The sequence below is a fragment of the Coregonus lavaretus genome (assembly GCF_964263955.1).
Source record: "Coregonus lavaretus genome assembly, chromosome: 25".
Lineage (NCBI taxonomy): Eukaryota > Metazoa > Chordata > Actinopteri > Salmoniformes > Salmonidae > Coregonus > Coregonus lavaretus.
Genome location: NC_140012.1, coordinates 23,188,909 through 23,214,070, shown reverse-complemented (window position 1 = coordinate 23,214,070; position 25,162 = coordinate 23,188,909). Strand labels below are relative to the sequence as shown.

At 43.6% G+C, this 25,162-nt stretch overlaps 1 protein-coding gene and 1 pseudogene across 2 annotated transcripts; one reads left to right on the top strand and one right to left on the bottom strand.

The window, feature by feature from the left end:
- Window positions 1-2,049: 2,049 nt before the first annotated feature.
- On the bottom strand, window positions 2,050-7,387 carry LOC311100457 (uncharacterized protein). The gene is made up of 7 exons (XM_084141377.1): window positions 7,261-7,387; window positions 6,459-6,661; window positions 6,249-6,350; window positions 6,036-6,125; window positions 5,729-5,839; window positions 5,486-5,609; window positions 2,050-5,376 (listed from the first exon to the last, which is right to left on the bottom strand). The coding sequence occupies exons 1-7, from the start codon at window positions 7,286-7,288 to the stop codon at window positions 3,017-3,019; spliced, it is 3,018 nt and encodes a 1,005-aa protein (XP_083997503.1). The 5' UTR covers window positions 7,289-7,387; the 3' UTR covers window positions 2,050-3,016.
- A 13,404-nt stretch (window positions 7,388-20,791) lies between these two features.
- LOC311100777 (protein-L-histidine N-pros-methyltransferase-like) lies at window positions 20,792-25,052 on the top strand (annotated as a pseudogene). The gene is made up of 5 exons (XR_014615738.1): window positions 20,792-20,968; window positions 21,380-21,570; window positions 21,744-21,950; window positions 22,021-22,205; window positions 22,470-25,052. The product of XR_014615738.1 is annotated as a protein-L-histidine N-pros-methyltransferase-like (transcript).
- The last annotated feature ends 110 nt before the right edge of the window (window positions 25,053-25,162 follow it).

The window sequence follows — 25,162 nt, the reverse complement described above, 5'->3', positions numbered from 1 at the left end:
TTTCCTAGCCACCGTGCTTCTACACCTGCATTACTAGCTGTTTGGGGTTTTAGGCTGGGTTTCTGTACAGCACTTCGAGATATTAGCTGATGTAAGAAGGGCTATATAAAATAAAATTGATTGATTGATTGATTGACTTGCTGGACTTTCTTGGGCGCCCTGACGCCATGTTTACAACAACTGAACCTCTCTCCTTGTAGTTCTTGATGATCCGATAAATGGTTGATTTAGGTGCAATCTTACTAGCAGCAATATCCTTGCCTGTGAAGCCCTTTTTGTTCAAAGCAATGATGACGGCACGTGTTTCCTTGCAGGTAACCATGGTTAACAGAGGAAGAACAATGATTTCACGCACCACCCACCTTTTAAAGCTTCCAGTCTGTTATTCTAACTCAATCAGCATGACAGAGTGATCTCCAGCATTGTCCTTGTCAACACTCTCACCTATGTTAACGAGAGAATCACTGACATGATGGCAGCTGGTCCTTTTGTGGCAGGGCTGAAATGCAGTGGAAATGTTTTTTTGGGGATTATGTTCATTTTCATGGCAAAGAGGGACTTTGCAACTAATTGCAATTCATCTGATCACTCTTACATTTACATTTTAGTCATTTAGCAGACGCTCTTATCCAGAGCGACTTACAGTTAGTGAGTGCATACATTTTTCACACTCTTCATGACATTCTGGAGTACATGCAAATTGCCATCATCAAAACTGAGGCAGCAGACTTTGTGAAAATTAGTATTTGTGTCATTCTCAAAACTTTTGACCACAACTGTACTTCTCTGCAGCTGCCACCACAACATCTATTTTCTGTGATTTACATTCAATTTCTGCGGTACAATTGTATACACTGGCAATGAATGCTAAAAAGCCAACCTTACTGAAGCCCAAATTTGTATCACTCTGTATTGGCCTAGGCCTACTACTCACCCTTGACCCATCATCCTCTACTCTCTTCACTGCCTCAGCATATGCCACATTCTGTTCTATTCTGACCCTGGCAACCTTAACCTGTCTCTCTCGCACTGGGCACTTCTGACATATCCTAACATGACTTTGTCAGGTAAAAACTCTGCTTCAAAACTGAAAAGAACAATGTCTTCTCAGTTTCACCACGCTCGCCACCGAGTCAATTTCAGTTGCTCCACCTCAACACTTAATGCCACCCCAGTATTCACCTGAGTATTCACTCAAAGGTGCTCTGCTCCAGAGAGCAAAGCAAGTCACAGGTCTTGTTCCAAGGCGCGTGAAACATAGAAAATCATCACAAGTCCACTTGGAGCTGCCTTCAGCGATTTAACAGTACACAACTTATTTTCTACCCAGCCTGAGACTACATGTGGGTCAGCCAAAAGGCAGGGATCCACTTTCTCAAAAAATGTCACTCCCAATGAGCCAGAATCATCCTTTGCATGACCATCGGGGTGAGGCTTGTACTCTGAGATCTTCATCACTCCTGCCACCACAGGTAATTCATCCTCACTCTCGTCAGGTTAGATTTCTGAGCCATCAGAGACAGCAGAGTATGGTTTGTATTCTTCCTAAACACACATCTTCCTTCTGCACTCGGCTCTTCTCCTTCTTCCCGCTGTCCATAACCACATCTATCCGTTCACCATGCTCATGCCACGCCTTCATCCACTGTATTCCTTGCAGAACATGCACTGATGGCCTTTCTCTAATACCCAACTTCTGTTCCTTAGCCCAATTTACTAGTCTGGCTATCTCTGACTTCTTCATGCTCGCAAAACGTACGGCACCCGGGACCTCTCAATTATACAAGTCCCCGGCAACATACTGTACTGTTCTTCTCTATCAGTTACTATCGCAATGCACACTTACGGGCCTACTAGGCTATGTGCATTTTGTAGGGTCTGGGAAAACAAGTGCACATGATTCTTTCATTGATGTCTACTCCAGCCAACCTTAATAGCCTACCTTTCAATATACCTATTAAAGACAGTTATCGCAGACCATAAAATACATATAATAAATATACAAATGAACTACTGAAAGCATTATTTAAAAAATATTTTAAATTCACACTCATTCAATACATTTTATTTTCACTTGAAACAACAAAGTTAAGCCCTATGCATGAGAACAGGCCCAGGGGTCTCATAGGCTGCGTTTAGACAGGCAGCCCAATTCTGATATTTTTTCCACTAATTGGTCTTTTGACCAATCACATCAGATATTTTTCAGCGCTGATCTGATTGGTCAAAAGAACAATTAGTTAAACAAATATCAGAATTGAGCCACCCCTCTAAAAGCAGCCATAGTGACCATTATTAAAACTGAAACATTTTTGGGTGTGATTGGCAGAAAACCCCTTCCGTTGTAGAATGCACTACAGCATACATAGCCTAGTCTAGTATCTATCTGACAGTATAATAATGTTAGAGCCTTATCTTAGAAAACCCCTGAACATCTTGAACTTTGAGCTCCACCTTTGTGATGTGATGCTGCTGACAATCACTGTTCATAAACAGACACTGCCCTCATGTTTTTGTCCAATTATTTAACATACAAAACTAAACACTAAATATATTCATTTCACCATACGTTTCAGAAAGCACAACTTATTTTGACTGACAAAAACAAGGTATGTTCCAAAAGCATAGTCCTATCCACTTTCATTCAGAGTGAAGTGTGAATGGATGCTTGAGAAAGATGACCACCTCCCTCTAGTGGCAAGTACGGATCTGCACCAAAATACACATGGTTTTATTTGAATGGCGATAGATAAAAACACATTGACTAAACAACCATCCAAGCCATTGCATCAGTGTTTATAGCTTGCATTATTTCCAACTCTTGTCCTTAAAACCAGGGATACCTATTCCCAGACATGTTATGTTTTTTAGATCATTCATTGTTAAGACAGCAAACAACAATATTTCAGAACAGATCCAGAATAGGTTCAGAACATTGAGGGACAAAATGTTTATTACCAACATCTATACAGAAAAAAATACAAAGCAAAAACAAAATCCTTTGACTTGAACTTGCTCAGTGTTCTTTCCTGTCATGTGCTTTCAAAAGGTCTGCCCGACTGAAAGCTTTCTCACATTTCAAACATTTGTGGGGCTTCTCTCCGGTGTGAATCATCATGTGTCTTTTCCGTTTCCTAGAGTCATCAAATTTTCTTCCACAGACAGAACACGGATATGGCTTCTCCCCTGTATGAGTTCGCATGTGTTGAGTGAGATAACAGTTTTGAGTAAAACCCTTCCCACAGACAATACACTTGAATGGCCGCTCCCCAGTATGGTATCTCATGTGTACCTTCACTTCAGATTTCGATTTGAAACTTTTGCCGCACTCCAATTCGGTGCATTTAAAAGGCCTCTCCTGAGTGTGAATCAGGTCATGCCTTGTCAATGAGGACATGTTCAGAAACAGCTTACCGCAGTATGTGCACGGGAAACGCACCCCAGCATGATGTCTCGTCACATGGACTTGTAACGTCCTTTGTAACGCGTAAGATTTGTCACACTGGGAGCAGGAAAAGTGTTTATCTTCAGGTTTTCTGTGAACACACAGCATGTGCATTTTCAGTTTTGCATTGCTGATAAATCCCTTTCCACACTCCCAGCAAAGGCATCGTTTCTCTCCTGTATGTATTCTCTCGTGTTCGACAAGAACCGCTGATAAGTTGAACTTCCTTGGACAGTGGGAGCACTGGTATGGGAGATCTCCGGTGTGAGTCCTCTCGTGTCTGATCAGAGCTGCTAAATCAGTGTAGCTTTTATCACAGGAGGTGCAGAGGAATGGCCCGCTGAATTTATGGACATCCAGATAGTGTTTCTTGAGGGGCTTGACCCCGTTGAAGCTGTTTTCACACATGGTGCATTTCAAAGGCTTGTGCGACAGCTTATGTCTATCTAGCTTTACTGGGTCTGCAAACATCCTACTGCACTCAGTGCAGTGGAGAGGGCTGTGGGTGAGTGCATCTACCTGGGCCTGGGCCTCTTCAGGATCAGCTCGCAGCACCTTGCACACTGTCTTTACAATGTGCTTCCTCATATCATAGATGTTCTTGAACGTCTGCCCACAATGAGGACATTTGTGAGGGCGCAGATCTGAGTGGGATCTCATGTGAACTTTCATGCTGTAAGATTTTGGCAAACGTTTTTTGCAAATGCAGCACACTTTTGACTGTTTGTGTTTTTCGGTCTTGCTAGGTTCGCCAGATGGGTCGTAAGATGGGTCCTGGGGTGTACTGGTTGAGGACGAGTCACTGTCCTCAGGTGTTGCCTCAAGAGGAACACCACTGGATGGCTCCGTGTCTCCTCCCTCAGGTTTCTGGACTGTTTCGCTGGGCATCTCAGAGTCCTTCTCATCACTAGCTGGAGATCTGCTACGCCTTTTCTTGGAGTCTTTTTCACATTTTAGTCTCGGTTTCTCCAAGCTTTGTGGGTCCTTGTAACTCTTATTCGACATTTCAGGTCTTTCACCTTTGCCTTTGAGCTGCTTGGATGTTTCACCTTCAGGTTCTGACACAACTACTTTACACACATTTTGCCGATGTCTCCTCAGATCAAAATGATACAGGAAGCGTTTCCTACACTGGAGACACTGAAATGGGCGCTCACCTGTGTGGATCTTCTGGTGCCGCTTCATGTCTGCACCTCGACTGAAAGTCTTCCCACAAATTGGGCATTTCTTGAATGTATTTTCTTCTGAAAATTCTGTTTTGGTTTGTTTCCGTTCTCGTGCTAGCAATGTCTTCATCTTAAGCCCCCTGTTTTGTCTAACTGGTCTAGATGGCAATATCAGGTTAGTAGTGTCAATTCTTTGAAGCTCCACTGAAGGCTTGTGAAGCATTGAGGATATAATCGTATCAGATACATCTATGCTTTTCATTTGTTCTCCATGACTTCCACTGTCTTTCTGAGTTTTTATTTGGGGCTTTCTGATGCTTGAATCTTCATAAGGCTGTGCCACCCCATCTTCCCCGATAACCATCACTGTTCCGTACCTGGGATCCACTTCTTCAACAATACCTTCAGTCTCATCTTCTACTGGTCCAATCCCCAGAACATTCTCTTCTTCATTACCGGCATGAACCGCCATGTCCTCATGTTCCACAGGGTCAGCAAACTCTATAGCTTGTTTGTTGCTTTTCTCACATTCCACCCTCTCCTCTCTTCCTATTACATCCATACTTGTCCCGGGTTCCATCTCTGTGTACTCTGTCAGTGTTGCAGAGTCCACCTCCAACTCTTTGGTGAATGTATCCATAAAGACATTCAAGGATAATGTCTGTGTTTCTGACTCTGTCTGTTCGGTTGCAATCACCACCCTTTCTACTGGAGGGAGACAGAGAGCTGAGAGAATGCAGTCCCCATCGGAAGAAGACAGAGTATCTAGAAAGGGAAGCAAGAAATTAAAGACAATGGTTAAATAGTGAATAATGTCAATGTCCCCTACAGAAGATTGGCCCACATCTACATGGGTCCTGTGAGAGATGCCTACCATGGTTGTCCAGCTGGCCAAGGTCTCTGTAGTACTGAAGAAGGGTTTTCAGCTGCTGAGGGTGAGACACAGACTGAACACATTCCTCCAGAACAGAGGGGACATCGCTGAGCAGGGACGCAGCCTGACACAGAAGGAAAATAGATACGATTTAGGGGTGATTCAAAAGATACTCTATGAATGAACCTTTGTGAATAGTGATCCTTCACTGAATTGATGATGGTATTATTCTAATTTCAGTACCTGTTGAAAGTTTGATACTGGAAGTAGCTTCTCAAGTCTTGAAAGAAACTGACACATGAGTTTCTCTATTGCTGCATCATAGTTGGGACCAAATTCCACAGGAAAAACATCCTGAGAGGGAATAAGAAATTAGTATAAAATAAATCACATCTGGTATAAGAACATTAGGCACCTGCAACTCACATGGACACATACAGCCTTACAAAAAGGTCAACATTGGTCAGCATGGTTTATAAATAAGATGGATTGTGAGCGTGCACTTCTGGGTAGTAGTATACCTACACAGCTATTCCAAAGCCACACTGACCTGGAAGAAGTGTTCCATCTCATCTGGGTCATTCAGCAGGGTTTGAATCAGCCCCAGAAAGTTGGATTCAGATAAATCTCCATCATCAGTCTGCAAGAAAGAAAATACTTTTGTTATAATGATCATTATCATATCAGTTGTGTGGGACTGACTGACTGGCTGATTGACTGACTGATGTAAACCTTTGCTGAGCCTCTGTCCTTAGGAGCTCACCTGTGTACCCCAGAAAGGTGTGAGGATCTCTATCCTGTCCAGGTGTGGCTGAATGGTCTGGAGGTCAGCGATCGGCTTGGAGCGACACAACTCCAGTACCAGCTGAAACCAGAACAAACCAGTCAGGAGACTTATTTCAACATGACTAATTATGATCATATCCCATCTTTCCCCCCTTAATGATGAGCACCAGCTCAACCCCTCTCTCACCCGTGCTCGAAGACCCAGAATAAGTTGGGCCTTCTGTCTGAGGTTCAGAAGCTCTGGAACCATCTCTGTGACCATGGTAACAAACTCTTCCAGCATCCCATAATCCATTACGTGTCTCTGCTGGACCGTCTGCCAGATGGCTGCTGAGACCAGCCGCAGTGGTGGGACCATGAGGCGCAGAGAGGGGAGAGGAAGGGGGGGACCTGAAACAGAGAATTTGACGTAGGTTGTTCACAAATCAAGCACCTATTATTGCACGGCATATCAAATTTTAGCTTGTGGAACTATTTTGCCAATACTATGTGTTACTATGTGTGTCATTGTCAAGAATGTTTTGTGAGTGAGTGAGAGAGAGAGAGAGAGAGAGAAGAACTTGTCCATCCACAAACAACCCCTAGCCCTTCTCTTGGAGTCACCGAGTCTTCCTTTTGATTAGCTTAGGGGAGTTGATCAAAGCGTGGATCTAAAATAATGGGGACAGGTAGTAGGGGTTGTTTCTGGAAGGGCCTAGAGAAGCGGTGAAACGACCGCAAAGCAGCAAATAAATTAGCTTGTTAGCTAGCAAGCTAAAACGTCAAGGAAGTTTAATTATTCTACTGCCTTATTCAATAGAAGAACGTGCATGAAATCAGAGAGGTATAGAAATGCTGCACAACTTCAATAATTCCAAATAACAGACCCACAAAACATATTTTAGACGTTCTGGAACGAGTCCAGTTCCCGCACAAAACAGTAGCTTGCTAGCTAAGTATGTCCTATCTAGCGCTAGTATCTTACGCATAGCTAGCTATAAATATGTTACCTTTCCCCCCAGACATTTGTTTTTGCATGTCTCTCCACTGCAGTCACACCAAACACACGAAAATGCCAATCGTTTTTGCCAATGTGTGCCACCCAATGACTGCATATAAGAAAGTATCACCAGAGAGGAAGAGGCGAAGCGAGAGGGTTTACGCCGCTCAAAATCTGTCCACGAAAATAAGGCCAGGAAGTAATTATTTTTGTATGAAGGTCATTAGTGGCGAATTTGGTTAACAAAATATGTAATTGCTAATTTGCTGCGTCAGGCTTATTTGATTGAATAGACGTTTCGTAATGGTTAGGTTGTTACGAATGCGGCATTTCGGCAACTTTGAAAACAACTTTATATCGGAGTTGTGGCGTTTCTGCCCTCTCATTGGCTAGAATGGTCCCACCTGATCTCGCCTCCTCTCACCTGCCGTCCATCTTTGAGGATATGCATTTCCATTGTTGGAGTGGTCACTCGATAATCTTGTCAATATATTAGATAATATTTGGTGCCACTGTGTGTGCGTTGTCGAACAAGACTGCGGGGGACCTATTTAAATGTAACACGAAGTACCGGTAAACGTGTAGCTCCTCAAGCGTAACCACATATAGATATTGGGCTTGTTGGACATTGAGCCGACTGACTGATCTACAAAGCATCGTCAATAACTACTCATTATTATTTGTAGATCAGTCAGTCACCATTTCCCCACAATGCATCATGGATTTCGAACACGACCATTTATAACTAAAGCACATTTTCTATCTGTGGCATGACCACTTGGTGTCCATATACATAGGTTCTGTTTGCTTCTAGCAGAACTCAGATAGGCGCTCATACTTCCTAAAAACGTACTATACAGTATGTTCTTCAGTCTAAACAAAGTCCTAAATTGTTTAAATTGTTTAATACAATGTTTTGCCTAGAGAAAAAGCATAAATATTACTGTTGTTTGTCCCTCTAGAGCCACCGTAGCAACAACATTGCCAGAAGTACTACCTCAAAGTAGTCTGAATTAATCTAAGATCAATCAAGAAATGTCAGACATTTTGTTGTTTTTGTCAAGGATGTCTTAGTCGCACAATCTTACTGTACATCTACATAAGATGCTTGGTGCAGTGTTTCTCGTAAAAGAAAAATCATGAAAACTTGTTGAATAGCAACAAACACTTCATGTTCCCACTCCTGTTGTACTGTTGACCGATCACCAAAGAAGGGGCGTAGACTTCGGCTACCAAACTTAGACTTGCCTCAAGAAAAATTGTGTGCAATAATTGCTCAGTAACCAGGTTTCCATCCAACCTTTTCATGCGAGTAAAGTACATGTCGAATAAAACATGTAATGACAGGCCTGATGGAAACATAATTTTTTTCTGTAAACTTTCAAAATGTCGACAAAACAATATACGCTAGACCAAGTGAGATATTTTTGTGTCTGTAAAATTAATTCTGCGAGAAATGTTGGTGGAAATGCTTTTATGAAAAATTGGGAAGCTGCAGCCCAAAATGGCGACCGAAGTATGGGTGAGTGGGTGTGTTAAAAGGAGTGGGCAAAGATTTTTATAACTATACCAAGAGACCACAGCCCGTCGTTTCAAACGGGAACAAATTAGTCATAGTGGGCAGAACAAGCAAGGAGGTGGGCAGAGCCAAGGACGATCTAGCGAGATCCTATTGCCGCGTTCTAGCACACATTTGCATATTTCCGTTAGGGAACGCCTACTCTGTGAAGTGCGCATTTGCAATAACTCAATTCGCCTCTGCACTCATTAAATTTTTTTTTTTTTTTTAAAGTAAAGTCTACAAAACTTTGTCCACTCTGTTCGTAACAGATTTGAGTTTTGGGAACAGAAAACTGTATTGAGATTAAATGTTTAATCTATGAGAAAATTAGCACGATGTCAGCCAAAATCCATCTCGTTCCATCTTCTCCCACTGCCGGCCAATGGGCCGCCAAGCGGATGCTTCACATTTATACATCCGGTGAAATATCTGTCTCATTGTTCTATCTGTGGAGTGGGTATATGGAAAGCGAATCAGCTAATTGGGCAGATTTGTTGCCACTCATTAATGTTTTGTGTCGCTGATTGGGCTGCATGATGAGTCGATAAACCGGCGACCAGTGCACATGTGTTGTTGTATCGGCCTGCCTGCCGACTTGAAGGAGAAGGGGGTATCTGCATCTCAATATGGCGACCGGAATATGGGTGAGTGGGTGTGTCGAAAGGAAAGTAGTGGGCGTGTGGAAATGAGTGGGTGTGTCGAAAGGAAAGGAGTGGGCGTGTCGAAAGGAAAGTAGTGGGTGTGTCGAAATGAGTTGCTTCATGCATACAACACATGAAGCAACAATACACCCATCATCAATACTTTTAATAAAAAATAAAACATTGTCGGTTTAATAACTGAAAATGTACAATTACTTGTGTAAAACTAACAGTGAAATATTACTCAGACTCCTACTCTGGCTTAAAAACAGAAGTCCAAACTCTTGCGGTACGGTACCTCAATGAACGGTAGCTGCATGGTAAGAAACGGAAGGAACCATCTAACCTAGAGACACCCACTCCTTTCCACACACCCATTACTTTCCTTTTGACACACCCACTCCTTTTGACACACCCACTACCTTCTGTTCGACACACCCACTCGCCCATACTCCGATCACCATATAGTGCCCCACAGTGGAGGTGTCCTAATACCCATAAAACCAGGCGATCAAACAGGGAAATGGTTCCAATCGTTTCTCCACCATTCATTTTTCCCATAGGGAATTTAAGAAACACTTCAAATAAGGGTTGTGTTTCGTATAGGCTTTCCCTGGCGTGACGTTTTGATAACCATGTAAATCTCTCTCGGACAAGGTGACTTTTATCAATCTATTCGGCTCTATTTACTCTAAGATTCGAAAATGCTAATTAGCATCAAAGTAGACATCATGCAAGACTACAAATCCCTGCAAGCTCCTGCATGTAATCTCTAGCTGAAACCTTTGCTAACAGGTATTGTGTCAATTTAAAACTTGCACAAGACAGTTCACAGAATTAGACATTTAAATACATTTTACCATTTTATTAATTCCTATATTTAGCTAACATTAGATTGTTTATCCAGAGATTCTTACATTTGCCTTGCTTCGGCAGTGATATTATGTTTTTATAGTGTAATGATGTCATGTCATAGTATCGTGGGGAACAGGTTAGAGTTACTAGATAAGTGGTTAGGAGACAGAAAGTCTACATTCCATTATGTCAAAGGAGATTACTGATGTTTAGGATAGCATGATTGATGGACAGGATACTGACTTAGGATAAGGGTGATGAACATCAAAGACAGGGAGTGCCCATGGAGACTTACCAGATGTATGCCAAGAAGAGGGTAACAGAAGGTATATAAGGTAGAGTGTCTTCTTTGTTCAAGTTAGTTCGTAACACCAAGGGCAAAGCTCTGGTCATTGTTGTAACGAACCCGGTACCGATCATTAAACATTTGCATTAACTGTCTACAAAGTGTCTAAGTATATCCTTGCATCCTTGATTCTTTGATACCCGAGAAACTCATCATAACAGGCAGTCTCGTCCAGATCATCATGGCATTTGTAGTTCTTTAGGATAGCCACATTAGTAGCTAATTAGCACTGCAGTTTGGCATGCAGCACATTGGCAGTGCTTGCTGCGATTTGTAGTGCAACACATCGCAGGCTGTATGGAAGCGGGCCAAAATTAATTGACAACCCAAATATTGCGCGGGCTGGATATTACAAAAGGTGTCCCGCAGGGGTCGATTCTTGGTCCTGTACATTTTACTGTTTACATTTACAATATTGATTTGTCTGTAAAAAATTGTAACCTGCACTTGTACGCTGATAAATAAAAATAAATAAATATGCCATTTAGCAGACGCTTTTATCCAAAGCGACTTACAGTCGTGCGTGCATACATTTTTGTGTATGGGTGGTCCCGGGGATCGAACCCACTACCTTGGCGTTACAAGCGCCGTGCTCTACCAGCTGAGCTACAGAGGACCACATGATACTTTTGTGTATGCTATTGCCCCCACAGATGACCAGGCTCTATCTGAACTACAGCCTGCCTTCATTGTATTACAGAAAAACTTTATTGACCTGAAATTAGTACTGAATGCAGGTAAAAATAAGTATATGTTGTTCTCTAGAGCGCATAAAAATAACTCTCATGATTTAAGCATATGTACTTTGGATGGTGTCCATATTGATCGTGTCCCTGCTTACAAATACAGTGGGGAGAGTCTGTTAGACCTCCTCCCATTCCTCACTTCCCTCATCAACTCATCCCTGACCACTGGCTGCGTCCCCTATGACTTCAAAATGGCCTGAGTTGCTCCCCTCCTCAAGAAAGCAACACTCAACTCATCTGATGTAAAAAACTATAGACCTGTCTCCCTTCTTTCTTTTCTTTCCAAAACACTTGAGCGTACTGTCTTTGATCAACTTTCTCATTATCTCTCTCAGAACGAGCTTCTTGACCCTAACCAGTCAGGCTTCAAGACGGGTCACTCAACCGAGACTGCTCTTCTCTGTGTCACGGAGGCTCTCTGCACTGCCAAAGCTGACTCGCTCTCCTCTGTTCTCATCCTCCTAGATCTATCCGCTGCCTTCGACACCGTGAACCATCAGATCCTCCTTTCCACCCTCTCAGGGCTGGGTGTCTCAGGCTATGCACACTCTTCGATTGCATCCTACCTGGCAGGCCTCTCCTACCAGGTGACGTGGAGAGGATCTGTGTCTGCACCATGTACTCTCACTACTGGGGTCCCACAGGGCTCGGTTCTAGGCCCTCTCTTCTTCTTTCTATACACCAAGTCACTGGGCTCCATCATATCCTCACATGGTCTCTCCTATCATTGCTATGCGGATGACACTCAACTACTTTTCTCCTTCCCCCCTTCTGACACCCAGGTGGTGACAAGCATCTCTGCGTGCCTGGCAGATATCTCAACTTAGATTTTTATTTTATTTATTTCACCTTTATTTAACCAGGTAAGCCAGTTAAGAACAAGTTCTCATTTACAACTGCGACCTGGCCAAGATAAAGCAAAGCAGTGCGATAAAAACAACAACACAGAGTTACATATGGGGTAAACAAAACATAAAGTCAAAAATACAACAGAAAATATATATACAGTGTGTGCGAATGTAGTAAGTTATGGAGGTAAGGCAATAAATAGGCCATAGTGCAAAATAGTTACAATTTCGTATTAACACTGGAATGATAGATGTGCGAAAGATGATGTGCAAATAGAGATACTGGGGTGCAAATTAGCAAAATAAAAAACAATATGGGGATGAGGTAGTTGGGTGGGCTAATTTCAGAATGGCTGTGTACAGGTGCAGTGATCGGTAAGCTGCTCTGACAACTGACGCTTAAAATTAGTGAGGGAGATAAGAGTCTCCAGCTTCAGAGATTTTTGCAGTTCGTTCCAGTCATTGGCAGCAGAGAACTGGATGGAATGGCGGCCAAAGGAGGTGTTGGCTTTGGGGATGACCAGAGAGATATACCTGCTGGAGCGCAGACTACGGGTGGGTGTTGCTATGGTGACCAGTGAGCTAAGATAAGACAGGGATTTGCCTAGCAGTGATTTATAGATGACCTGGAGCCAGTGGGTTTGGCGACGAATATGTAGTGAGGGCCAGCCAACAAGAGCGTGCAGGTCACAATGGTGGGTAGTATATGGGGCTTTGGTGACAAAACGAATGGCACTGTGATAGACTACATCCAATTTGCTGAGTAGAGTGTTGGAGGCTATTTTGTAAATGACTTCGCCGAAGTCAAGGATTGGTAGGATAGTCAGTTTTACGAGGGCATGTTTGGCAGCATGAGTGAAGGAGGCTTTGTTGTGAAATTGGAAGCCGATTCTAGATCTAACTTTTGATTGGAGATGCTTAATGTGAGTCTGGAATGAGAGTTTACAGTCTAACCAGACACCTAGGTATTTGCAGTTGTCCACATACTCTAGGTCAGACCCGCCGAGAGTAGTGATTCTAGTCGGGTGGGCGGGTGCAAGCAGCGTTCGGTTGAAGAGCATGCATTTAGTTTTACTAGTGTTTAAGAGCAGTTGGAGGCTACGGAAGGAGTGTTGTATGGCGTTGAAGCTCGTTTGGAGGTTTGTTAACACAGTGTCCAATGAAGGGCCAGATGTATACAAAATGGTGTTGTCCGCATAGAGGTGGATCCGAGCGTCACCAGCAGCAAGAGCGACATCATTGATATACACAGAGAATAGAGTCGGCCCGAGAATTGAACCCTGTGGCACCCCCATAGAGACGGCCAGAGGTCCAGACAACAGGCCCTCCGATTTGACACATTTAACTCTATCTGAGAAGTAGTTGGTGAACCAGGCGAGGCAGTCATTAGAGAAACCATGGCTATTTAGTCTGCCAATAAGAATGCGGTGGTTGACAGAGTCGAAAGCCTTGGCCAGGTCGATGAAGACGGCTGCGTAGTACTGTCTTTTATCGATCGCGGTTATAATATCGTTTAGGACCTTGAGCGTGGTTGAGGATGTCGGCCCAACACCTCAAGCTCAACCTCGACAAGACGGAATTGCTCTTCCTCGCTGGGAAGGCCTGCCCGCTCAAAGACCTCTCCATCACGGTTGACAACTCCACAGTGTCACCCTCACAGAGTGCAAAGAACCTTGGCGTGATACTGGACAACACCCTGTCATTCTCTGCAAACATCAAAGCAGTGACCCGCTCCTGCAGGTTCATGCTCTACAACATCCGTAGAGTACGACCGTACCTCACACAGTAAGCGGCACAGGTCCTAATCCTGGCACTTGTCCTCTCCCGTCTGGACTACTGCAACTCGCTGTTGGCTGGGCTCCCTGCTTGTGCCATCAAACCCCTGCAACTTAACCAGAACGCAGCAGCCCGCCTGGTTTTCAACCTTCCCAAGTTCTCTCATGTCACCCCGCTCCGCCGCACACTCCACTGGCTTCCAGTTGAAGCTCGCATCCACTACAAGACCATGGTGCTTACCTACGGAACAGCAAGAGGAACTGCCCCTCCCTACCTTCAGGCTATGCTCAAACTGTACACCCCAACCCGAGCACTCCATTCTGCGACATCAGGTCTCTTGGCCCTCCCACCCCTATGGGAGGGCAGCTCCCGCTCAGCCCAGTCCAAGCTCTTCTCTGTCCTGGCACCCCAATGGTGGAACCAGCTTTCCCCTGAAGCTAGGAAAGTCCCTGCCCATCTTCCGAAAACATCTGAAACCCTACCACATGTGTGAGGGTGTAGTTCTGAGTTGGATCTCATGTGAACAGTTCTGAGTGGGATCTTATATGAACTTTCATGCTACTAGATTTTGGCAAACACTTTTTGCAAATGCAGCACACTTTTGACAGTTTGTGTGTTTTGCTCTGGCTATGTTCACTAGATGGTTTGTAAGATGGGCCCTGTGGTGTACTGGTGGCCTCGGGGAGTTCCACTGGATGGCTCTGTGTCCTCTCCCTCAGGTTTCTGGAATGTTTCGCTGGACATCTCTGAGTCCATCTCATCACTAGCTGGAGATCTGCTATGTGATTCTTTGGAGTCTATTTCACATTTAAGTCTGTTTCGCCAAGCTTTCTGGGTCCTTGTAACTCTTATCATACATAAAACAATGATGGGGGAGCGCTTTCTGAGGTTTTGTGGTTCGGGGGAATCTTATCGGTGTGTGGCCGCTCCTCCTCAACAGCGGTGTTGATGGAGGACGAACTCTGAGGTATGCTGGCAACGGGAGATTGTGAGATTTCTGCTTAGCATGTGCTTTTCTGGTTTGTCTTGGACAACTGTCTTTCCCCCCTGGAGATGGTTGCTGCTGTGCACTGTCAGATAGCTCTGGGTCTTTCTGTCCCATAGCTGAAGGACAAATGCTCTCTCCAGAGAGAACCTCCCCTGGATGCCCTTTCTCGATTAGACAAGCCTCTTCATGAACCCTCATATTGTTTAAGTACTTATACGTTCCAGGGTGATCCTGGGAATGGGTTTTCAAGTGCCTAGACAAGTCTGAAGCGCGAGATAGCATCCATCCGCACACTTTGGACTTATTTGACATTTCAGGTCCTTCATCTTTTAGGTTTTAACACAACTACTTTACAAGTATGATGTGTCGCCAGATCAAAACAGTGTTGGAAGCATTTCCTACACTGAAGACACTGAAATGGGTGCTCCTGTGTGGATTCTCTGGTGCCGCTTCATGTCTTCCCACAAATTGGGAATTTCTTGAAATAAAAATCAGAAAATTCTGTTTCTGTTTTTGTGCTAGAAAGGTCTTCATCTTAAGCCCCTGTTTCTTCTCACTGGTCTAAAGGGCAATATCAGGTTAGTAGTGTCAATCCTTTGTAGCTCCACTGAGGGCTGTTAAAGCATGGATGATATGATAAAATCAGACATGATGTTGAATATGCTAAGCATTTGTTCTCCATGACTTCCATTTGCTTTATGTGTCTTTATTTTGGGCTTTTTGAAAGATCTCTTATTTTCTACCCTAAAATCTTCATAAGGCTGTGCCACCCCATCTTCCCCGATAACCATCACTGTTCCGTACCTAGGGTCCACCTCTTCAACAGTACATTCCATCTCATTCTACTGGTCCAATCACCACACCAGTCTCTTCTTCATTAACGGCATGAACCTCCATGTCCTCATTGTTGTTTGTCTGTTCTGTTGCAATCACCACCCTTCCCACAGGATGGAGACCGAGAGCTGAGAGGATGCAGTCCCCATCGAAAGAAGTCAGAGTATCTAGAAAGGGAAGAGAAGCGTACAAATTTAAGACATATTTAAATAGTGAATAAATGTCAATGTACCCTACAGAAGATAAGCCAACATCTACATGGGTCCTGTGAGAGATGCCTACCATGGTTGTCCACCTGGCTGAGGTCTCTGTGGTACTGAAGCAGGGTTTCAAGCTGCTGAGGGTGAGACGAGGACTCAACACATTCCTCTAGAACATAGGGGACAAACCTGAGCACGGAAGCAGCCTAACAGTGAGGAATACCGTGTTAGAACGAAATCAGATATTATCACCGAATGGACCCAGGTTTCCATTCCTTTGTCTCTAATTTCAGTACCTGTTCAAAGTTTGGTACCGGAAGTAGCTCCTCAAGTCTGGAGATCTGCATTCAGCTTGGAGCGACAACTCCAAGACCAGCTGAAAGCAGAGCAAACCAGTCAGGAGACATAGTGGGTACATTAATACTAAATATGATCATATCCCATCTTTCCGAAGGTTTGATTAACACCTACAGTACCAGTCAAAAGTTTGGACACACCTACTCATTCAAGGGTTTTTCTTTATTTTTACTATTTTCTACATTGTAGAATAATAGTGAAGACATCAAAACTATGAAATAACACATATGGAATCATGTAGTAACCAAAAAAGTGTTAAACAAATCAAAATATATTTTATATTTGAGATTCTTCAAAGTAGCCACCCTTTGCCTTGATGACAGCTTTGCACACTCTTGGCATTCTCTCAACCAGCTTCATGAGGTAGTCACCTGGAATGCTTGAAGGAGTTCCCACATATGCTGAGCACTTGCTGGCTGCTTTTCCTTCACTCTGCGGTCCAACTCATCCCAAACCATCTCAATTGGGTTGAAGTCGGGTGATTGTGGAGGCCAGGTCATCTGATGCAGCACTCCATCACTCTCCTTCTTGGTCAAATAGCCCTTACACATCCTGGAGGTGTGTTTTGGGTCATTGTCCTGTTGAAAAACAAATGATAGTCCCACTAAGCGCAAACCAGGTGGGATGGCGTATCATTGCAGAATGCTGTGGTAGCCATGCTGGTTAAGTGTGCCTTGAATTCTAAATACATCACTGACAGTGTCACCAGCAAAGCACCCCCACACCATCACACCTCCTCCTCCATGCTTCACGGTGGGAACCACACATGCGGAGATCATCCGTTCACCTAATCTGTGTCTCACAAAGACATGGCGGTTGGAACTAAAGATCTCAAATGTGGACTCATCAGGTTTCCACCGGTCTAATGTCCATTGCTCGTGTTTCTTGGCCCAAGCAAGTCTCTTCTTCTTATTGGTGTCCTTTAGTAGTGGTTTCTTTGCAGCAATTCGACCATGAAGGCCTGATTCACGCAGTCTCCTCTGAACAGTTGATGTTGAGATGTGTCTGTTACTTGAACTCTGTGAAGCATTTATTTGGGCTGCAATCTGAGGTGCAATTAACTCTAATGAACTTATCCTCTGCAGCAGAGGTAACTCTGGGTCTTCCTTTCCTGTTGCGGTCCTCATGAGAGCCAGTTTCATCATAGCGCTTGATGGTTTTTGCGACTGCACTTGAAGAAATGTTCAAAGTTCTTGACATTTTCCGGATTGACTGACCTTCATGTCTTAAAGTAATGACGGACTGTCGTTTCTCTTTGCTTATTTGAGCTGTTCTTGCCATAATATGGACTTGGTCTTTTACAAAATAGGGCTATCTTCTGTATACCACCCCTACCTTGTCACAACACAACTGATTGGCTCAAACACATTAAGAAGGAAAGAAATTCCACAAATTAAGTTTTAACAAGGCACACCTGTTAATTGAAATGCATTCCAGGTGACTACCTCATGAAGCTGGTTGAGAGAATGGCAAAAGTGTGAAAAGCTGTCATCAAGGCAAAGGGTGGCTACTTTGAAGAATCTCAAATATAAAATATATTTTGATTTGTTTAAAACTTTTTTGGTTACTACATGATTCCATATGTGTTATTTCATAGTTTTGATGTCTTCACTATTATTCTACAATGTAAAAAATAGTAAAAATAAAGAAAAACCCTTGAATGAGTAGGTGTGTCCAAACTTTTGACTGGTAGTGTAGGTTAAAGATCAGAAGGTTAAGACAATGATGAAGTAATTCCATGCGGAAGCGTTCGCAAAATAAACAAATTAATGGGACCAGCTCCATTGATAACTACTAGCGCCATTGCTTACTAGCAACGCTGGTCCCATGAATTGCCAAGAGTTATGGGATATTAGAATCCTCGTCTTACCTGTATATTTAGAACCTATATTAACACTAGCTCCATCCCTTCCGTGCTCGAAGACCCAGAATATGTCAGGCCCTCTGACTGTGATTCAGAAGTTCTGGAACCATCACTGTGACCATGGTAACAAATTCCTCCAGCATTCCATAATCCATCACGTCTGTGCTGGACCGTTTGCCAGATGGCTGCTGAGACCAGTCGCTCTGGTGGGACCATGAGGCGCAGAGAGGGGAGAGGAAGAGGGGGACCTGAAACACAGAAGTTGACTTTGTTGACCAAAAAACAATTTATAAGCACCTACAATGGCAAGGCCGGCAGATGGCGATATTGAGTCGTTTCATTTTACGGTAAACTGAAATGACTGAATATAGCCATCTGCCGGCCTTTGGCCTAATGGCTATTAAACTGTGATAGAAAGATTTAGCTAATATGTCTGAAGTTCATACTTCATGTTTGACTTCATGTCATATGGTCCTGTTGTAATCTATGCATTACACTGCCATACAATCAGACCTGCAAAATAAATTTTTATACGTTATAGAACGAGTCCAAGGTACTACTAGCTACATCATGACAGTTGAGTTCCCTCACAATGCAGCAGGAAGTTAGGCATAGTCCGAGCCATATATCTATAGATATAGACTCAGTTTATTAGTGTCGTAGTAAATATAATTTGTTATAGATTGGTCTGACTAAAATGTTCTGTAAGACCCATTTGGAGCCTGTTTTCAATAAATGCTGTTCCAGGTCAGAGAACAAAGGACAGGAGAACACCTTATCTTCTCACCAGATGGCCTAGGAATGCGATAATAGGACAACACCCCCTCTCCGGCCATAAACCACCAGATACTCCCCACCACTTTCTCTTGACACACACCAACATTTCATTTGCACGCACACTCATTCTCAACTCCCCTGTCTACTGGTCGGGTGCCAAGGGCAGAGGACTCTGCCGTGCACCAATGGGGCATCTGCTCTGGACAGAGCAGACCCGCCTCCTACGCCTCGGGAACCAATCAGGGACTAGAAGAAGGACCCCTTCCTTTATGTTACATTGTATAAAGTATGCTGTAAACTCTGTTTAATCATCCTTCTCAACTGTCTCCATAAGAGGCAATTGATTGGGGTCCATGCATGTAGCTTGAGCAGGACAAGATCTCTCTGTTTTAATAAACTGCCTTTTTGCATTAAGCAAATTCCTCTCTGTCTAGCGTCGATGGTTTGTACTCCCTCTCCTGAATTATGTGTTCACCAACATTAGGTACACTACCCTGTTAATAAAAATTGATCGCTCCTACAGACAATGAGTCACCTGGCCGTGGCTTTCTATATAAAGCAGGCAGACAAGCATCCAGTTACTGTTCGACAGCTCGTTGATGAGAGAGGTCGAAGGAGAATGACAAGAATCGTGAAAGCTAACAGACAAATAACAGTGCAGTACAACAGTGGTGTGCAGAATGGCATTTCGGAACGCACAACTCGTAATTCCTTGTCACGGATGGGCTATTGCAGCATACGACCACACCGGGTTCTACTCCTATCAGCTAAAAACAAGAACAAGAAGCAGCTCCAGTGGGCACGCAATCAACAACACTGGACAATTGAGGAGTGGAAAAACATTGCCTGGTCCGACGAATCCCGGTTCCTGTTGTGTCATGCTGATGGCAGAGTCAGGATTTGGCATAAGCAGCATGAGTCCATGGACCCATCCTGCCTGTACAGGCTGGTGATGGTGGTGTACTGGTGTGGGGAATGTTTTCCTGGCACGTTAGGTCCCTTGATACCAATTGAGCAACGATTGAATGCCATGCTCCGAAGAATTCAGGCTGTTCTGGAGGCAAAGGGGGCAAAGGGGGCTCCGACCCGGTACTAGATGGGTGTACCTAATAAACAGAGTATATATGGCTCTGGCCATAACTCGCTAGCTAAGTGAATGTTCTATTTAAATAGTAGCTTATGTATAACTACAAATATGTTTGTTACCTTTCCCCACAGAAATGTGTCTGTGCATGTTCCAGACAAATGAAACTGTGTTGAGGTGATTGAAAATGCCAACCATCTTCTTTCTTCATCTTCTTTACATTTGTATTGGCAGATCGCAACCAACTGAAAGATGCATTCAGTCTGCTGACTGTGGGGGACATATGTAGATGGAACACAGGAAGCACACTTGTATTACCAGATTCTTTCCCAATCATTTGCTGCCAGCACAGTTTCAGTCTTCAGATGTGACAGTCACAAGACAATTCGAATTGAGCTGAAAGTATTTGCACAACGGATTGAGATGTCGAATAAATAACATGTGGACTCCAAACGCTCACCACGCCCTCAGGTTTGTGTGTTTGTTATGTTTGGACCTAAAGGTATGCACTTCGTGTGCTATCACAATTGGATACTCTCTGGCTAGCTAGATAGCTAATATTACATCTGTTTAACAACTTGAATATCTAGTGGGCAGTCAGTCAACAACCAGGTTGCCGCAGGCACTTTTTGATAGCTTCCAAATCTGTTGAGTTATTGTCGGTATGTGTCATTTACAGCTGAGGACATTGCTTTTTGTGGCGTGGGTGTTGGGCTACATTGCCTTGCTGCTCGGTACTAGAAAGATGTGGACGGGGAAATACGTGCGCAGTCCACTCGCCCGTTCACTTTTCATGAACATGGTGAGCGAAAGCAAAGAAGCCGGACAAGATACCCAGGAGGTAATTAGTTAGCTACAGAGTTACCTTTTAAGTAAATAAGCAACTCTAGCTATTTACTGTCAGAGGATATCACACTTCTCACTGACATGATTTTGCCGAAGTGAGCATTTTAAAGGCAAGAGTGTGCAATCAGGAAGAACAAGAGACCGTATACCCTTGGTTACCAGGTGGAATAGAAGTCATAATTTGTTCTGACTCATATTCAAGACATTTTAATTTGATGTCCTTGTTTATGAAGAGATTGATACAAAGACAAGTTGTCATCACTGTAACTCTCGCTCTCGATTCACTCCCTCTTTCTCGCTGTTTTCTCCTATCTCCCTTCCCCTCTCCCCATCTCTTGTGCTATCCCCTTTGCTCTCTCTCTCTCCCCTCATCTCTCTCCCTTCCCCCTCCCTCCCTGCTCATCAGTGGTACAGGTGCTCTCCAGACCTGTTGGGGGAGGTGGTACGGCCTCTGTTTGTGCAGAGCCATCTGGACCGGGACACCCAGGCTTTTCTGAGACGCAGTATAGAGAAGTCTGGCTTGATGTTCACCCAGCTCTACCACTCCTTCGTCTCCACTGTCCTCGGCCCCCTGGTGTCACGCACATCCATCAACGGGTAGGTAAAGACAGCTCTTTAATGCTGTCATTCTATCTTTCTCCGTCTTTCTCACACCCTTCTCCTTTCTTGGGTCTCTCCATGCCCATCACTTATTCTCTATTCTCACCTCTTTCAATGTATTTTGGCCAGGTGCCGCACCCCTCACTCATTCTTCTTTCCCTCTCTACCAGGTTCCTAGGTCGTGGCTCTATGTTTGTGTTCTCTGCGGATCAGTTCCAGCAGCTGCTCCGCGTCGCCCCCGAGTGGCGAGGGTAGAGACTGCTGGACCTAGGGGCTGGGGACGGGGGCGTCACTGAGGTGATGGGAGCCCATTTCAGAGAGGTCTACACCACTGAGGTCTCTCCTCCCATGAAGTGGCACCTCCAGAGGAAGTACAAGTAAGTGACACACAAACACACACACACACACACACACACACACAAACACTCAGTCTCTCCTTTCTCTCAGGCTTTTAGGTATTGATGAGTGGCAGCATACTGGGTTCCAGTATGACCTGATCAGCTGTTTGAATCTGCTAGACCGCTGTGACGACCCCCTGGATCTCCTCAGGGGCATCCACCGCTCGCTGGTGCCCGGCACAGGGAGACTCATCCTGGCCGCTGTCCTGCCCTTCCAGCCCTGGGTGGAGATAGGTGAGATGGAGCAGAGATCAGTGATACAGAATAAAGACTTAGGGCCATGTCCTTACTTGAGACTTTCAGCTAAATCATATGCTGATGTCGATGAGATATTTGTGTGAATGCGCATGGAACAGCCTTTATCCTTTCGGGCTGGATAGTAACAGTATTCAAAATAAAAGACATGGGGACACGTAGAATACTTTTATTGTTGTTTCGGCTGCCACAAGGCCTTTTCTAGACTAGTCTCCTGAATTAGTGTTTTTTTTCTGTCTATAGGTGGGAAGTGGCAGCGCCCCAGAGAGCACATCAAAGTGACGGGGAAGAAGTGGGAGGAGCAAGTCACCAACCTGTCCAATGAGGTGTTCCGGGAGGTGGGGTTTGAGGTGGAGGCAGTGACTCGGCTGCCATATCTGTGTGAAGGAGACATGTACAAAGATTACTATGTACTGGACGATGCTGTCTTCGTCCTGAAACCTGTGGAGGAGTGAAGTCAATTACTGTATCTTGAAATGCATCTGAATTGTCCAAAATTGCATCCATTTCTTCCTTCCTTCATCAGCACTAATCTTAAACCGATCATCTTTCCAACGGGACTGGACAAGTGAGAGGTTTTTGCCATGTTACTTTCACCAATCCTGTGTTATCAGATGAATGCAGACCGATTACAGGAGAGGAAGCCACTTTAGACTATTGAGTTGCATCCTCTGACTTTTCCTAGAGCATCTGATATTTACTGTGTATTTACATACTTACATACTTGCTTTCAATTGTATTGGGTTGCACAAACACTGTCCTCAGGAAGCCAGAAGTTAAATACAATTCCATTTGAACTTACTGTGCAGGGGGGCAGGACGGTTGGTCATTATGACGGGGACATTTTAGACAAAATATCTAAAGGATTTAATTATTATAAGTCTGATATTTTGTCTCAAATTCCTCCCATCCTAATGCCCACCGGTTGAAATGGAATTGTATTTAACTTCTTGCTTCCCACAGACTGTTTTTGTGCAACCCAATACAATTGAAAGCAACGCTAATGTAAATACACCCGTGTTGCTAAAAGCACCTATCTGACTGGGTGCTGGATTTTTATTTCACTGGTGGAGCTGAAGCAAGATATTTTCTTAAACTGTAATTATCTTTTTAAAGTCAGCTGGTGAATCCTGGTTTTAAACTCTCGTAGCTCCACTATTTACCAACCACCATGTGTCATACTGTGTCATACCTCTACATTCTAAGCAAAGAAACACACAAAATTGATGTTTGCCATTGAATATATAATACATCTGTAAATGAGAGGTAGGGAGGATGTCATATACTATTTGTATTTGAAAAATGTATGCACTCACTAACTGTAAGTCGCTCTGGATAAGAGCGTCTGCTAAATGACTTAAATGTATTTATTATGGATCCCCTTTAGCTGCTACTCTTCCTGGGGTCCAGCAAAATTAAGGCAATTAAAAAACTTTACAACACAATCACAACAGATTTCACAACACACAAGTGTGTGTGCCCTCAGGCCCCTACTCCACTACCACATATCTACAACACAAAATCCATGTGTATGTGTATGGTGCGTATGTTATCGTGTGTGTGTATGCTAGTCACCTCAACTTGCTCAATTTCCACATTATTCATTTCAAGATTTTGTTGAGGTTTAGTGAATGATTTGTCCCAAATACAATGCTTTTAGTTTTTGAAATATTTAGGACTAACTTATTCCTTGCCGCCCATTCTGAAACTAACTGCAGCTCTTTGTTAGGTGTTGCAGTCATTTCAGTCGCTGTAGTAGCTGATGTGTATAGTGTCATACATAGACACACTGGCTTTACTCAAAGCCAGTGGCATGTCGTTAGTAAAGATTGAAAAAAGTAAGGGGTCTAGACAGCTGCCCTGGGGAATTCCTGGTTCTACCTGGATTATGTTGGAGAGGCTTCCATTAAAGAACACCCTCTGTGTTCTGTTAGACAGGTAACTCTTTATCCACAATATAGCAGGGGGTGTAAAACTATAACACAAGTTTTTCCAGTAGCAGACTATGATCGATAATGTCAAAAGTCGCACTGAAGTCTAACAAAACAGCCCCCACAATATTTTTATCATCAATTTCTCTCCGCCAATCATCAGTCATTTGTGTAAGTGCTGTGCTTGTTGAATGTCCTTCCCTATAAGCGTGCTGAAAGTCTGTTGTCAATTTGTTTGCTGTAAAATAGCATTGTATCTGGTAAAACACATTTTTCCTCCAAAAGTTTAGTAAGTGTTGGTAACAGGCTGATTGGTCGGCTATTTGAGCCAGTAAAGGGGGCTTTACTATTCTTAGGTAGAGGGATTACTTTTGCATCCCTCCAGGCCTGAGGGCACACACTTTCTAGTAGGCTTAAATTGAAGATGTGGCAATATCGTCCGCTATTATCCTCAGTAATTTTCCATAAAATGTTCCATATCACTGCAAATTGTCTGTTCTTGGTTGAAGTATATTGCTTTAAATGTATTGTCTTATTCTGAGTTGATACTTCATTTCTCCAGCAATAACACATTGTGAAACTGTACAATTGAATAATTGGATCTCTATTGATTCAGTCAAGCACAGATGGAGGGAATTTCTTCACTTTCTACAAGTCTAATTGTCTTAAGGTTTAATCATAAGCACACTGTTCTCACTGTTGTATTGTCAACTGGGCAGTATCGTTCTGTTACAATGACACTGATATCTGGATTGATGATTGATTGCGATACGAGGCCTTATCAGTGAATACAGCCCATCTGAAGTTTTATAGGCAGCAAGGCAGCAAAACACGTTTACTTTAAATAATGTGCCACTCACCTCAGTGTATTTTACTTGAAAAATAATATTGCCTCAACAACAAATAAATGATTTTTTTTCTGTGACTGTCATGTCATTCTTGACCTTCATATTCAATAGTTTACTTTTTTATATTTTAGAAAGTGCAATAGAAGTTTGAGATGAC